Genomic DNA, 12,099 nt, shown 5'->3' on the forward strand with positions numbered 1-12,099 from the left:
GACTTCGTACAAATGCATTTTTATGTGGAAGATTAACATATAAAATAGGACAAAAGTAACTATTCTTAGGGGTTGGGGGATTGGGGAGATGTTGGTCAAAGGACACAAAATTTCAGTTAGGGGGAATAAGTTCAAGAGATCTCTTGTACATCATGATGACTATAGTTAACAATATATTGTATACATGAAAACTGCTAAAAATTTTAAGTGTTCTTAACAACAACAAAAAAGTAAAATAATGCATATGTTAAATAGCTTGATTTAGCCATTCTACGATGTATACATATATCAAAGTGTTGTGTACCATAATTTGTCAATTAAAAAACATTTTTTAAAAAACTATTTGGGTGAATTAGAGTGAAAAGCCTAGTCTCTCTTTTCACTCAGAGTTCTGCAGAGTAAATTGCTTTGAACCACCATCTGAAAGTCAACATACTAAACGTATTAACATATAAGATGCAAGAATTCAAAAAGGTATTACTGTTGATATCTCAAGAACTTAAATTTGCATGTAAACCACAGCTTCCTAAAGCATGCAGACTTTTACCTCAGTAATTATTTCCCAACATCCTGCCCATGAGCAAATGTTATGGACAGACGGTCCAGTAAACGTAGGTGCTGAAACATGTTTTCTTTCCTCCTTCATTTCACTCTTCAGGTTGTAAAAATACAATATGAACACAAATTCCTCATTGAGATCAACTTATGTTCTCAGGCCTTGTTAGTACTTAACAAAAGAAAAACTTCTCACCTCCAGGTTAAGATAAAGTTCTCCCAGAAAGAGTACAAATGCATGAAATCGTTTTCGAGTAACTTCATCCCCTTTTGCAGCTTGATCTTTAACTTCATATTCAGTGCGACATCTAATTAAAGACATATCTTTTATAATCTCACATTGCTTTGCTTTTTAAATAGTCAAACAAGATAACCATTTGTCAGTTTGGTTGTCCACAGCAAGAGGCAAGGACAATGTCCCAATGCTCTTTCTACAATAAAGAAACTGCTTATTGAAGAGGCTAGATTATACATCATGTTTTTGTACTAAGACTCCCAGTTTGAAAAAACTGACAGTTTTATTTTCAACTATTTTTATCAAATTTGTAATATGTTTAAGCAACACATGTATAATCAGATTCACAGCATACTGGCAGCACCAAAGAAGGGAGAGGGAGCCTCACCTTATTTGTCTTACAGGTTTTTTACTAAGAAAGCACTGATTTTACATGTCTCTGTAAATTTTTTTATACTACAACTTTGAAAAGGATCTTTAAATACAGACAGACAAACACATACACACACACACACACACACACACACACACACACACATGCACACAGCCTCCAATTGAAAATAAAATGAATTAAGTCCGTTATTCTTGTAATTTCCATTATACGTATCAGAGAAGTATTCATGTGAGGAAAAAATTCCCCCATTAAAACCACAATTAGAAAGCACCGGACTTGTTCTCTATTTCCAACGAGACTGACAGCTTCAAATAACTGATTTTTCCTTGCTCTGTTTGCCCCTGACTTGACCCATTTGCTTCACACAGATGACAAAAAGAAGAAATCCTCTTCTTGGAGCTTATTGTCAGTCATAGTTCCTACAAGGTAACTAAACTAGGCACAATAACCCTGTCACTGCCTTCATAAGTGAATTACGGTGTCAGATATTGTTACTAAAATAGATTTTAAAACTGGACTGTAAAAGTTTATCATTTTGTTATTAAGTATTTTTAATCTTTATTGATAAGGTGAGAAAACTCTGGGAAAGTAACTTGTTTTATAAAACTGGTTTTGACAGTTTTCCTTTTAAAGACAAAGGGAAAAGCTATGGGTACTGAATGGTTTCCATGCAGCCAGTTTAGGTTGACTTTGTAAAAAATTTTTAATAAAGAAAAAATAAACTACCTCTTGTTCAGTAATTGACTCTGGGTCAGTTTGTCAACCACGAAACCCCAGCACAGCTTACTGTGCCTTATGTGGCCAATTCCAATGTTTACAAGGTATATTAACTGAGCAACATCTTCTGTTTGAGTCAAACGTGGTAAGATATTTGTTATCTTGTACATATTAAATTCCTCATCAGAAAAAAGTTGGGATATTTATAGATAGTACATTCTGGTTAATAATGGAAGAGATCTGTTAATTAATGCCAAATCAGTTATGTAAAAACACCTGTTGGCTGCTTTTCTTTCTGTTACAACTTTGTTGGCAAGAGTTGATGAAATAACTTTTTTCATAAAATGCTATGACAGATTGTACGTTAGGAAACGATTATGTACATGCAAACATAAATACCTACATAATTGACTAGGTGAAAAGTCAAACGTTTTAAGCTAAAGATTTTCAATTGTAAAAGAAATGTACGTTTATTTTGGAAAGGTTAAAACAGAAAAAGTATAAAGAACAAAGTCACCTGTAATACCACTAAAAACAAGAGATAACTGCTGTGAAGGTAACTTCCATTCCATCTTTTTCAAAGTATGTATATATTTTTTAAAGAGGTAGAATTATGCTCTGCTTTCTTTACATTATTATCTTTGACAGGATTACAGTACTATAGAAGCACATATGGTGGGTAACAGTCAACGAGAATAGAAGAGTGGGTCTCAATCATAGCTATACAGTAGAATCACTTGGGAAGCTTTAAAAAATCATGCCCTAGCTCCACGTCATCTAATTACACCAGAATTTCAAATGGTTCAGACAGGATCTCGGCTTTAAGTATTCAGGTAACTCTAAGGCACAGCGGCAGGTGAGAAGCACTGAAAAACATGAGTGAGCATTCCTGGCATCCCACCACCTACAAGTACCCACTTTGAATCTTTACAGAAGCTACAATTTGTGTTTCTTTAAGTATGGTTAGATATCTTTTTATAACTTTGTCATCTGTATTTTTCGAAACTGTTTTGGGCCATTCCAAGTATTTTTATTATTATTATTATTATTATTTTTGAGACGGAGTCTGGCTCTGTCACCCAGGCTGGAGTGCAGTGGCGCGATCTCGGCTCACTGCAACCTCCGCCTCCCAGGTTCACGCCTTTCTCCTCCTCAGTCTCCCGTGTAGCTGGGCCACAGGTGCCCGCCACCACGCCCAGCTAATATATATAGTATTTTTAGTTTTTTTTTTTTTTTTTTTGTATTTTTAGTAGAGATGGGGTTTCACCATATTAGCCAGGATGGCCTCAATCTCCTGATCTCGTGATCCACCCGCCTCGGCCTCCCAAAGTGCTGGGATTACAGGTGTGAGCCACTGCGCCCGGCCTATCATTTCACTTTTAAGTCTCTGACATATTTGGGATTTTAGCACAGAGAGTGACACAGGAACTCATCTTTTTTTCCCAAATGACTATCCAGTTATGCTACCAGCACAATTTATCTTTTTATCAACAGCTTGAATTTTCAAAGGTCTCTGGGGTATACTTCTAGAATCTTTATTCTGTTCCACTGCAGTTTAACCACACAATGGAATGCTTTGCAAGCATTAAAAGTAACTTAAAAAAACTAATGGACAAACTATAATAAACTTGAAGATAACCTTGTTATTGAAGACATCAAATTATAAGAAAACTAGTTTTCCCTAAATTAGCTTATAAATTGAGTATTATCTCCAAAATATCTAACATATACTAACAAGACTTGTGTAATTTCAAATACTGATTCTAAAGTTCATTGGACGAAACAAGCATAGCAAAGAATATTCGACAGGCTGGGTATGGTGGCTGATGCCTGTAATCCCAGCACTTTGAGAGGCTGAGGTGGATGAATACTTGAGGTCAGGAGTTCGAGACCAGCCTGGCCAACACGGTGAACCCCATCTCTACTAAAAATACAAAAATTAGCTGGGCATGGTGGTACGCACTTATCATCCTAGCTACTCGGGAGGCCGAGGCACGAGAATCGCTTGAGTCTCGGAGGTAGAGGTTGCAGTGAGCCAAGATTGAGCCACTGCACTCCAGCCTGGGTGACAGAGCATGACTCGGTCTCGGAGGGGGGGAAAATTCCAGAAAATGAACAAAACAATAATTACCCTAAGATGTTTTAAAAAATTATAGCTTTTGGCAGGGGGGGTGGCTCACGTCTGTAATCCCAGAACTTGGGGAGGACAAGGCGGGTGGATCACCTGAGGTCAGGAGTTTGAGACCAGCCTGACCAACATGGTGAAACCCCATCTCTACTAAAAATACAAAAATTAGCTGGGCATGGTGGCAGGTGCCTGTAGCCCCAGCTACTGGGTAGGCTGAGGCAGAATAATCACTTGAACCTGGGAGGCAGAGGTTGCAGTGAGCTGAGATCGTACCACTGCACTCCAGGCTGGGAGACAAAGTGAGACTCTGTCAAAAAAAAAAAAAAAAAAAGAAAAGCTTTTTAATAGCGATTGTATGGTAATAAAAAGGAACAGAATAAGTGATAAATGGAATGAAAATCCAGAATCAAAACCCAAATAATGCAGTGTGATAAAAGTGGCAGTTCAAATCAATAAGGAAAAATGGATTATTCATTTTTACTCTAATCTAAATAAAATTAAATCCTTATTCAAACCAAAGCTACCACAGTAATAAGAATTACATAGGTGTTTATTTTTAAGATCTTGGAAAAGGAAGGCCTTTCTAAACACAAATCAAATTCACAGACCATTACAGAAAAAAGACTGGTATATTGAACTATAAACTTCAAATATAATGCACATAAGAATGGGCTGCCCTATTCTTTCCTGCAGCTTTCTGTAATATATGGTCTGAGGAATGGTTAAATTCTAGTATATTTAGTAGTTTTCCTTTAATTTCACATTTACACTCACCTTTGAAGTAGCAATTGGCGGAAGTTGCCACTCTGTGGGCTAATTGTCAGATGATGGGACAGGTAATTACACAGGCGAGCTCCCATATAAGAAAAATTTGGGATAGACGTGGCCTTTTAAAAAGAAGAAAAGTGTCATATGACATAGGTACATCATTATTAATGCAAATCCTTAACAGCAACATTCTAAAGAGAAAAAAATTGACTCACCAAACTGACCATATATACAAGCCTTTTGTCATTGTTAAGCTTAAGGAAATTAAGTTCACTTTCCCTCCCAACCTTACAGCAAGAACCACAATAACTCCAAAAGAAAAAAAAAAAAAAAAGAAAAAAACCCATCGGTTACCTGAGGCTACCAGAAAGCAAAGAGACAATGTCTCCTGTGCTAACCCATTTTTTTTTTTTGCAGAAAATCTGTACATGGCCACAACTGCACAGTGACAATTATGAATGAGAATATTGCCCAACTGTTGAGCAGTGGGGCTTCTTGAGGCAGGAAAGCACAGACTTTAGTGTTTGGCAGTCCAGGACAAGATTCCCTGGCATTCTTCTTCATGACTTTGGATATCAATAAACCTTTCTGAGCTTCAGTTAGACTTTAAAGAGGTGATTAATGGTACCTGGCACAAGCAACTGACACTTAAAGAATGCTCCAAGAATGACTGGGTAAAGAGGAAATGAAAACAGCTAAGCTACTTAAAAAAAGAAAAAAAAAAGACAGTAAGAAAACACTACACATCAAAGATTGTGTGATATAACTGAAGCAGTGTTCAGCAAGTTTAATAGCAATTTCTAAAGAATAGTGGAGAATATAGTTTACAATCTAATATAAGGTAAGAAAACACACATTAAAAGGTTAAGAAGCCAGGGACAGTGGCTCATGCCTGTAATCCTAGTACTCTGGAAGGCCAAGGTCAGAGGATCACTTGAGGCCATGAGTTTAAGACCAGTCTAGTCAACAAAGTGTGACTACCATCTCTATAAAAAATTTTAAAAATTAGCTGGGTAGGGTAGCACGCACTGTAGTCTCAGCTACACTGGAGGCTGAGGTGGAATGATCACTTGAGTGCAGGAGTTCAAGGCTGCACACTCTAGTGTGCGTGACAAAACAAAGCCCCGTCTTTAAAAAAAAAAAAAAAAAGAAGAAGAAAGAAAAAAAGAAAAAGTTAGGGGATTTGGCCACAAAGGTAATCGAACATAGAATCGAGATCTAACAAATGTCCTGCTGCCCCTCTGACCCTATGTTGGGTCTACTTAGTAATTTTTATTTCTAATTATTTCCTTGCTCACATGGGGCCAGTACATGTCACATTAAGAGAGAAAGAGTGATTTCTCCTGACATCATGTATGTTTAGCTGGTACCCAAGACTTAAAGTTCATACTTACACTTTTCCCATTATTGGCACTGCATGTTTTCCTTTAGCTTCTTTTTAATGTTATAACACATGATTTAAAGACAAGTTCCACAAGGCTTGTCATTCAACAGTTTCCTGCTTCCCTACTTACACACCAGTTTTACTCCCAAAGACAACCACTTTTGACTCCTTCAGCTAAAAATATTTTAACCCGCGTTATCTCCACACTACATACTTTTTCAGTTTAGATGTTTTAGCTTTTTTATTTCTTACTGCAACTGGAGCATCCCTAGTTCAAAAATCCAAAATCCTCCAAAATCAGAAAATGCGAGTGCCCACATAATGCCAAAAAGAAGTGGAAAATTCCACACCTGACCTCATGTGACAGGTCAGTCAAAACACAGGTGTACAACACATAATTTATTCAGCATCCCCAAAGGAAAAAAGACCCTGTCAACCCCCTTCAGCTGTAATATACTTAGGTATCCTCCCTGAGGTGTCTCATTATATACTGTATATCCTAAATCTACAAAAATCCAACATCTGAAACACTTGAAATCCCAAGCATTTCAGATAAGAGATACTCGACTTACAATTTCCCATCATGGAAGATGAGCTTTTAGCTTTCACTCTGCTTAATTTCACCCCACTCTACTGTTTCCTACTATCACAGTATGGTTATGATTTTATTCATTTGCTGTGTTTTCATTTATAGCTGAATCTTGCATTACACTGCTTTTACCTTTTTTCTGCACAACTTTGTTTTCCCTAGACTCAGTTTTTCCTACATTTTTATATTCTTCTCATTGATTTATCCCTAAACTCACTAGTCTGTCAATTTCTTCTCATATTTTACAGCAGATGTGCTCATCTTATTACGGAAGTCTTTCCTAGAGTCTTCTGACCTAGTCCAGTGAAGCCTGGCTGCTTCAGACCTACTATGCATGCCATTATTGTTTTGAGATCTCCTTTGAACCATCATCTGGACAGCTCACTTAGTCTCTCCTGTAAAGTTCCTTTTCCTAGTTCCCATGTCTTCATCCATGGCATAATTCCTCTTTTTGACAGAGTACCTCCTTTGTTAATTTCATAAGAAGGGTTACAACAAAATTTCAAACTGGCTGGTCAGTGTAAAAAGATCTAGATGGTCTAACTTTTTAGATTCTCAAGCAATCCTTTTAGTCTCATTCCATCCTTATTCTAGAACCTTTTAGGTTTTGCACTGCAAATCAGGGTGATTCTCAGCTTTACCACCACTGGCTTGGATCTGCCAAGTCAAGTACCACTAACCCACCTGCTTTCTAGTCTTCAAAACTAGTGCTTTTTTTTTTTTCCTCTTCTCTGTCCTTATGTGCCTTTTAAATATCCCCATAGTGTCATTTTAGTGGTGTTTGGGAGGTATCAAAGCTGAATGTGTGTTTAATCTGTCATCTTTTATAATACGTCCTTGTTGTTAGTTGCTATGAGTACATTTCCATAAATTACCTCAATGAAACTTAGCAGCTATTGATAAACCTATGCATCATTGATCATAGAATATTAAAACATTAAGTATATTGACTACATATTTGACAATCAGAGAAATAGTTGAAGCTTATCAGGTTACTGACCCTTTGTCCAGCCCTGAATAAGTATAATGCAGACTACTGAGTAACTGAAACTGAATAGTGGAGGAAGCCAGAAAGGCAACAAGAAATAAATATATTTGTTTCATTTTCTTATCTCATATTCCTTTTCAATCTATTTATCGGCAAAAAGCAGAAATGAGAACAAATCGTGCAGTTCTGTCTTCCTAACATCTCAGGTACTTCCTCAAACCTGACAGTTGGCTAGGTAGTCTTGGGGTCCAGTAACCATCCAGAATAACTTGGAAAAGCAGCCAAATGAAACATTAGGATAGAAAATAATCATTAATTTGCATTATAATCTCCCTTCCATATATTCCAAATTTGAGTTGCTCTTGTAGCAATGAATTAAAGAACCTAAAGTTTACATTTCTGATCATGGCCCATTTTTTTTGACCAGTCTCACACTAAGTTTGTGTTAAGCCAGTGTTGTCTACTGTATTTTTCACTTTTAAAATAGCATTAATGAGGCCAGGTGTGGCTCATGTCTATAATCCCAGCATTTTGGGAGACCAAGGCAAGCTGATCACTTGAGGTCATGAGTTCGAGACCAGCCTGGTCAACATGGTGGAACCCTGTCTCTATCAAAAATACAAAAATTAGCTGGGCATGGTGGTGCACACCTGTAATCTCAGCTACCTGGGAGGCTGAGGCAGGAGAATTGCTTGAACCCAGGAGGTGGAGGTTGCAGGGAGCTGAGATTGCACCACTGCACTCCAGCCTGGGAGAGAGGGCAAGGCTCCATATCAAAAAAAAAAAAAAAAGTGTTAATATGCTAATGACCAATATACTGGGATCAAAACTAAATGTTGTATAATGAAACAATTTCAATTGACTAAATTAGATTTTCAAGGAATTAAGATGAAATCCTTAAATTTTAAAAGAAAGCAAAGACAAGTAGAAATGTTAAGACTCAAGACAGGACGTTTTATGGTCTGGCTTTCTTTTTTTAAAGACTTATTTATGAGGCAAGCAAATTCTCTTAATTTTTTTCCTCCCTTACTCTAATACTACTATTCAATTCAACACATAGCGGAAAAGAATTGCAGTCTTTTCTGGTACTGCTAATCTCAGAGCCTGCAAAACAAGGGGCAGGGTTTACTTGGGTGGGTGGCACTTATGTAGCCTTCCTTTTCAGTGCCCATATCACCTTCTATACTACACTGCCTGTATAGAGCTTTGGCCGAACAGGTGAATACTGCCTATAGAACCTTGACTACACAGGTGAACTTGCAATCCAGTCTGGCTCTGCCCTTTGATCCCTAACTACAGGAATTTTATACAAGACAGACTTAGAACTCCCAGAAACTATAAAGAGTTAAGTGTGGAGGCAGGTGATCATGAATCTGGTCTCCCTCAAGGAGTAGCCACTATCCTTGGGCTTCAAGGAAGCTATCTGAAGGTCATTTCATGCTATAAGCCAACATACCTGTTGATAGATGAGTTCCACAAGTTCTTGCAAAGCATCATCTGTTGTAACGCAACCATTCAGGGTCTCTGCAAACTGTTCAATTTCAGTTTCAAAACTGCCAGGCTGCTCTGTAAGATGATTCAAAAAATCCTGAACATATTCTGACAGAGTAGGATAATCCTCACAACCATCCTCATAGGATTCCTATGGATCAAAAATGAAAAAAAAATTTTAATCTATGCAACTGGCTGAAACACACAAAGTGCTATGTCTCTAGCACAAATGCTTTTTTAAAGATCCTTCACATGATAAAAATTTACGTTCATCAATGAAATTGTCAATTGAGCTATTTTTCTTCCTTGCCTAAAAGCTGAAATGTTATAATATTAACAGCAGAAAGGTTCTGTTTAGCAGAATAGGGAATTGTCTTCTCATTCTGGGTCAACTTCTAAGACGGCTGAGAAATAAAGTTTAAACCAATATATCAGTACAGTGCCAATACAAAAATTAAGAATCGGATCTATTTACGAATGAAATAAGATCTAGGATTTGCTTCAAAATGGAAGGGGAAGTGTGGACTAGGGATATAAAAACAAGAATGGCCACATGTAGCTTACTGTTGAGGCCATGAGGATTCATTATACCAAATACTCTGTATTTCTGCAGATGTTTGACAACTTTTTTATTGGGGGGGAAAAAACACAAAAACCTAGTAAGTTTTATCATCTGTTAATCCCCAAGGGCAAAGAAATGCACAAAGTTGCTCGAGTAACTAAAATTTCATTATAGTGTAAATGGAAGGAGATCTTTTGGCTGCTACATCCAGGTTTCTAACAAAACCTTGATAGCAGCAGTAGTTTCCAGCTAATGTGGTTTCCACCACTGTCACCTTTGGCAGTTCCCAACCTTTTCATTAATGGCAGGAGGCTGAGTGGGTGAGTTTTACAAAAGATAATAGACTTGGGCAGCAACTTTCACATCTCAGGGCCTGGAATACCACCCAAAGCGCTTTAAACTTTACCAAACAGTTAAAATCTAATAATAACTATATTGCTTGATGAAATTTAACCTTCTCCAAACAGAGTCAAATGAAAAGTCACATAGGCTGGACGCGGCGGTGGCTCAAGCCTGTAATCCCAGCACTTTGGGAGGCCAAGACGGGCGGATCACGAGGTCAGGAGATTGCAACCATCCTGGCTAACACAGTGAAACCCCGTCTCTACTAAAAAATACAAAACTAGCCGGGCGAGGTGGCGGGCTTCTGTAGTCCCAGCTACTTGGGAGGCTGAGGCAGGAGAATGGCATAAACCCGGGGGGGGCGGAGATTGCAGTGAGCTGAGATCCGGCCACTGCACTCCAGCCTGGGCGACAGAGTGAGACTCTGTCTCAAAAAAAAAAAAAAAAAAGTCACATAAAAAAGTTACGACTACAAAACAGAAGCATTTTGTGAAGGGGTTAAGTTCTAAAGTCAGTGAGTGCATAGAGGAAAAAAAAAGTCATATGTGGTCAAAACACCCTTAGAAATGCTCCACGTTGGAGAAAGTCTTTTTTTTTTTTTTTTGAGACAGAGTCTTGTTCTGTCGCCCAGGCTGGAGTGCAGTGGTGTGATCTTGGCTCACTGCAACCTCCACCTTCCGGGTTCAAGCTATTCTTGTACCTCAGCCTCCCAAGTAACTGGGATTACAGGCATGTGCCACCATGCCCAGCTAATTTTTGTATTTTTAGTAGAGACAGGGTTTCACCATGTTGGCCAGGCTGGTCTCGAACTCCTGACTTCAGGTGTTGCCCACCTCGGCCTCCCAAAGTGCTGGGATTACAGGCGTGAGCCACCGTGCCTGGCCCAGGACACGGTCTTAGGAGAAAGACTAACACTACCAATTGTCCAGTTGTTCCTCTACTGTTGGTGCTTGGTATGGTTTTGGCTGTGTCCCCACCTGAATCTCAACTTGAATTGTATCTCCCAGAATTCCCATGTGTTAGTGGGAGAAACCCAGGGGGAGGTGATTGAATCAATGGGGCCAGTCTTTCCCGTGCTATTCTTGTCATAGTGAGTAAGTCTCAAGATATCTGATGGGTTTATCAGGGGTGTCTGCTTTTGCTTCTTCCTCATTTTTCTCTTGGTGCTGCATGTCAGATGTGCCTTTCACCTCCGCTATGATTCTGAGACTTCCCCAGACTTGTGGAACTGTAAATCCAAATAAACTTCTTTTTCTTCCCAGTCTCGGGTATGTCTCTGTCAGCAGCATGAAAACGGACCACTATAGTGCTACTACTTCAAATGACCACCATTTGGAGGTCATGTTGTACACTTTTTATGTATCTTTATTTTTTGTTTTATTTATTTTGAGATGGAGTCTCGCTCTGTCACCCAGGCTGGAGTACAGTGGCAAGATCTTTGCTCACTGCAACCTCTGCCTCCCAGGTTCAAGCGATTCTCCTGCCTCAGCCTCCCGGAGTAACTGGGGCTACAGGAATGCACCACGAGGCCCAGCTAATTTTTTTTTCATTTTTAGTAGAGATGGGGTTTCACCAGTTGATCAGGATGGTCTCGAACTCCTGACCTCAAATGATCCACCCACCTCGGCCTCCCAAAGCACTGGGATTACAGGTAAGAGTCACTATGCCCAGCCTATGTATCTTTAGAGACTGAAGGGATACTTAGCAAAAGTTGCATGTACTATGAGAGGCACTCAGGAAGTAAAACCAGCTGTAGAAATAGCAGATTCATGTGCCTTTTTCATTCACGTATAGTGTTCATTGAATAGAAGGATATATAAACTCTAATACATTAAATTTTGGTCACACATTTGAACCCAAGTTAAACACTCTACTATAATAGGAGGTATTAATATTGATGAAATTATTTACTAATCATAGATATTATAGCTATGACTCTGAGGATT

General features: G+C 38.5%; 1 protein-coding gene across 4 annotated transcripts in view; it reads right to left on the minus strand.

Annotated features, from left to right (window-relative positions):
- Window positions 1-12,099, minus strand: part of PAIP1 (poly(A) binding protein interacting protein 1) — a 31,074-nt gene that overhangs the window by 11,765 nt on the left and 7,210 nt on the right. For all 4 annotated transcript variants that reach the window (XM_045393691.2, XM_005556847.4, XM_005556846.4 and 1 more), the window contains exons 3-5: window positions 9,215-9,400; window positions 4,804-4,916; window positions 752-863 (exon numbers count right to left, since the gene is read on the minus strand). In XM_045393691.2, coding sequence (XP_045249626.1) covers window positions 752-863; window positions 4,804-4,916; window positions 9,215-9,400 — 411 coding nt within the window. The remainder of the gene's footprint in view (window positions 1-751; window positions 864-4,803; window positions 4,917-9,214; window positions 9,401-12,099) is intronic.

The sequence above is a fragment of the Macaca fascicularis genome, chromosome 6 (genome assembly GCF_037993035.2).
Source record: "Macaca fascicularis isolate 582-1 chromosome 6, T2T-MFA8v1.1".
Classification (NCBI taxonomy): domain Eukaryota; kingdom Metazoa; phylum Chordata; class Mammalia; order Primates; family Cercopithecidae; genus Macaca; species Macaca fascicularis.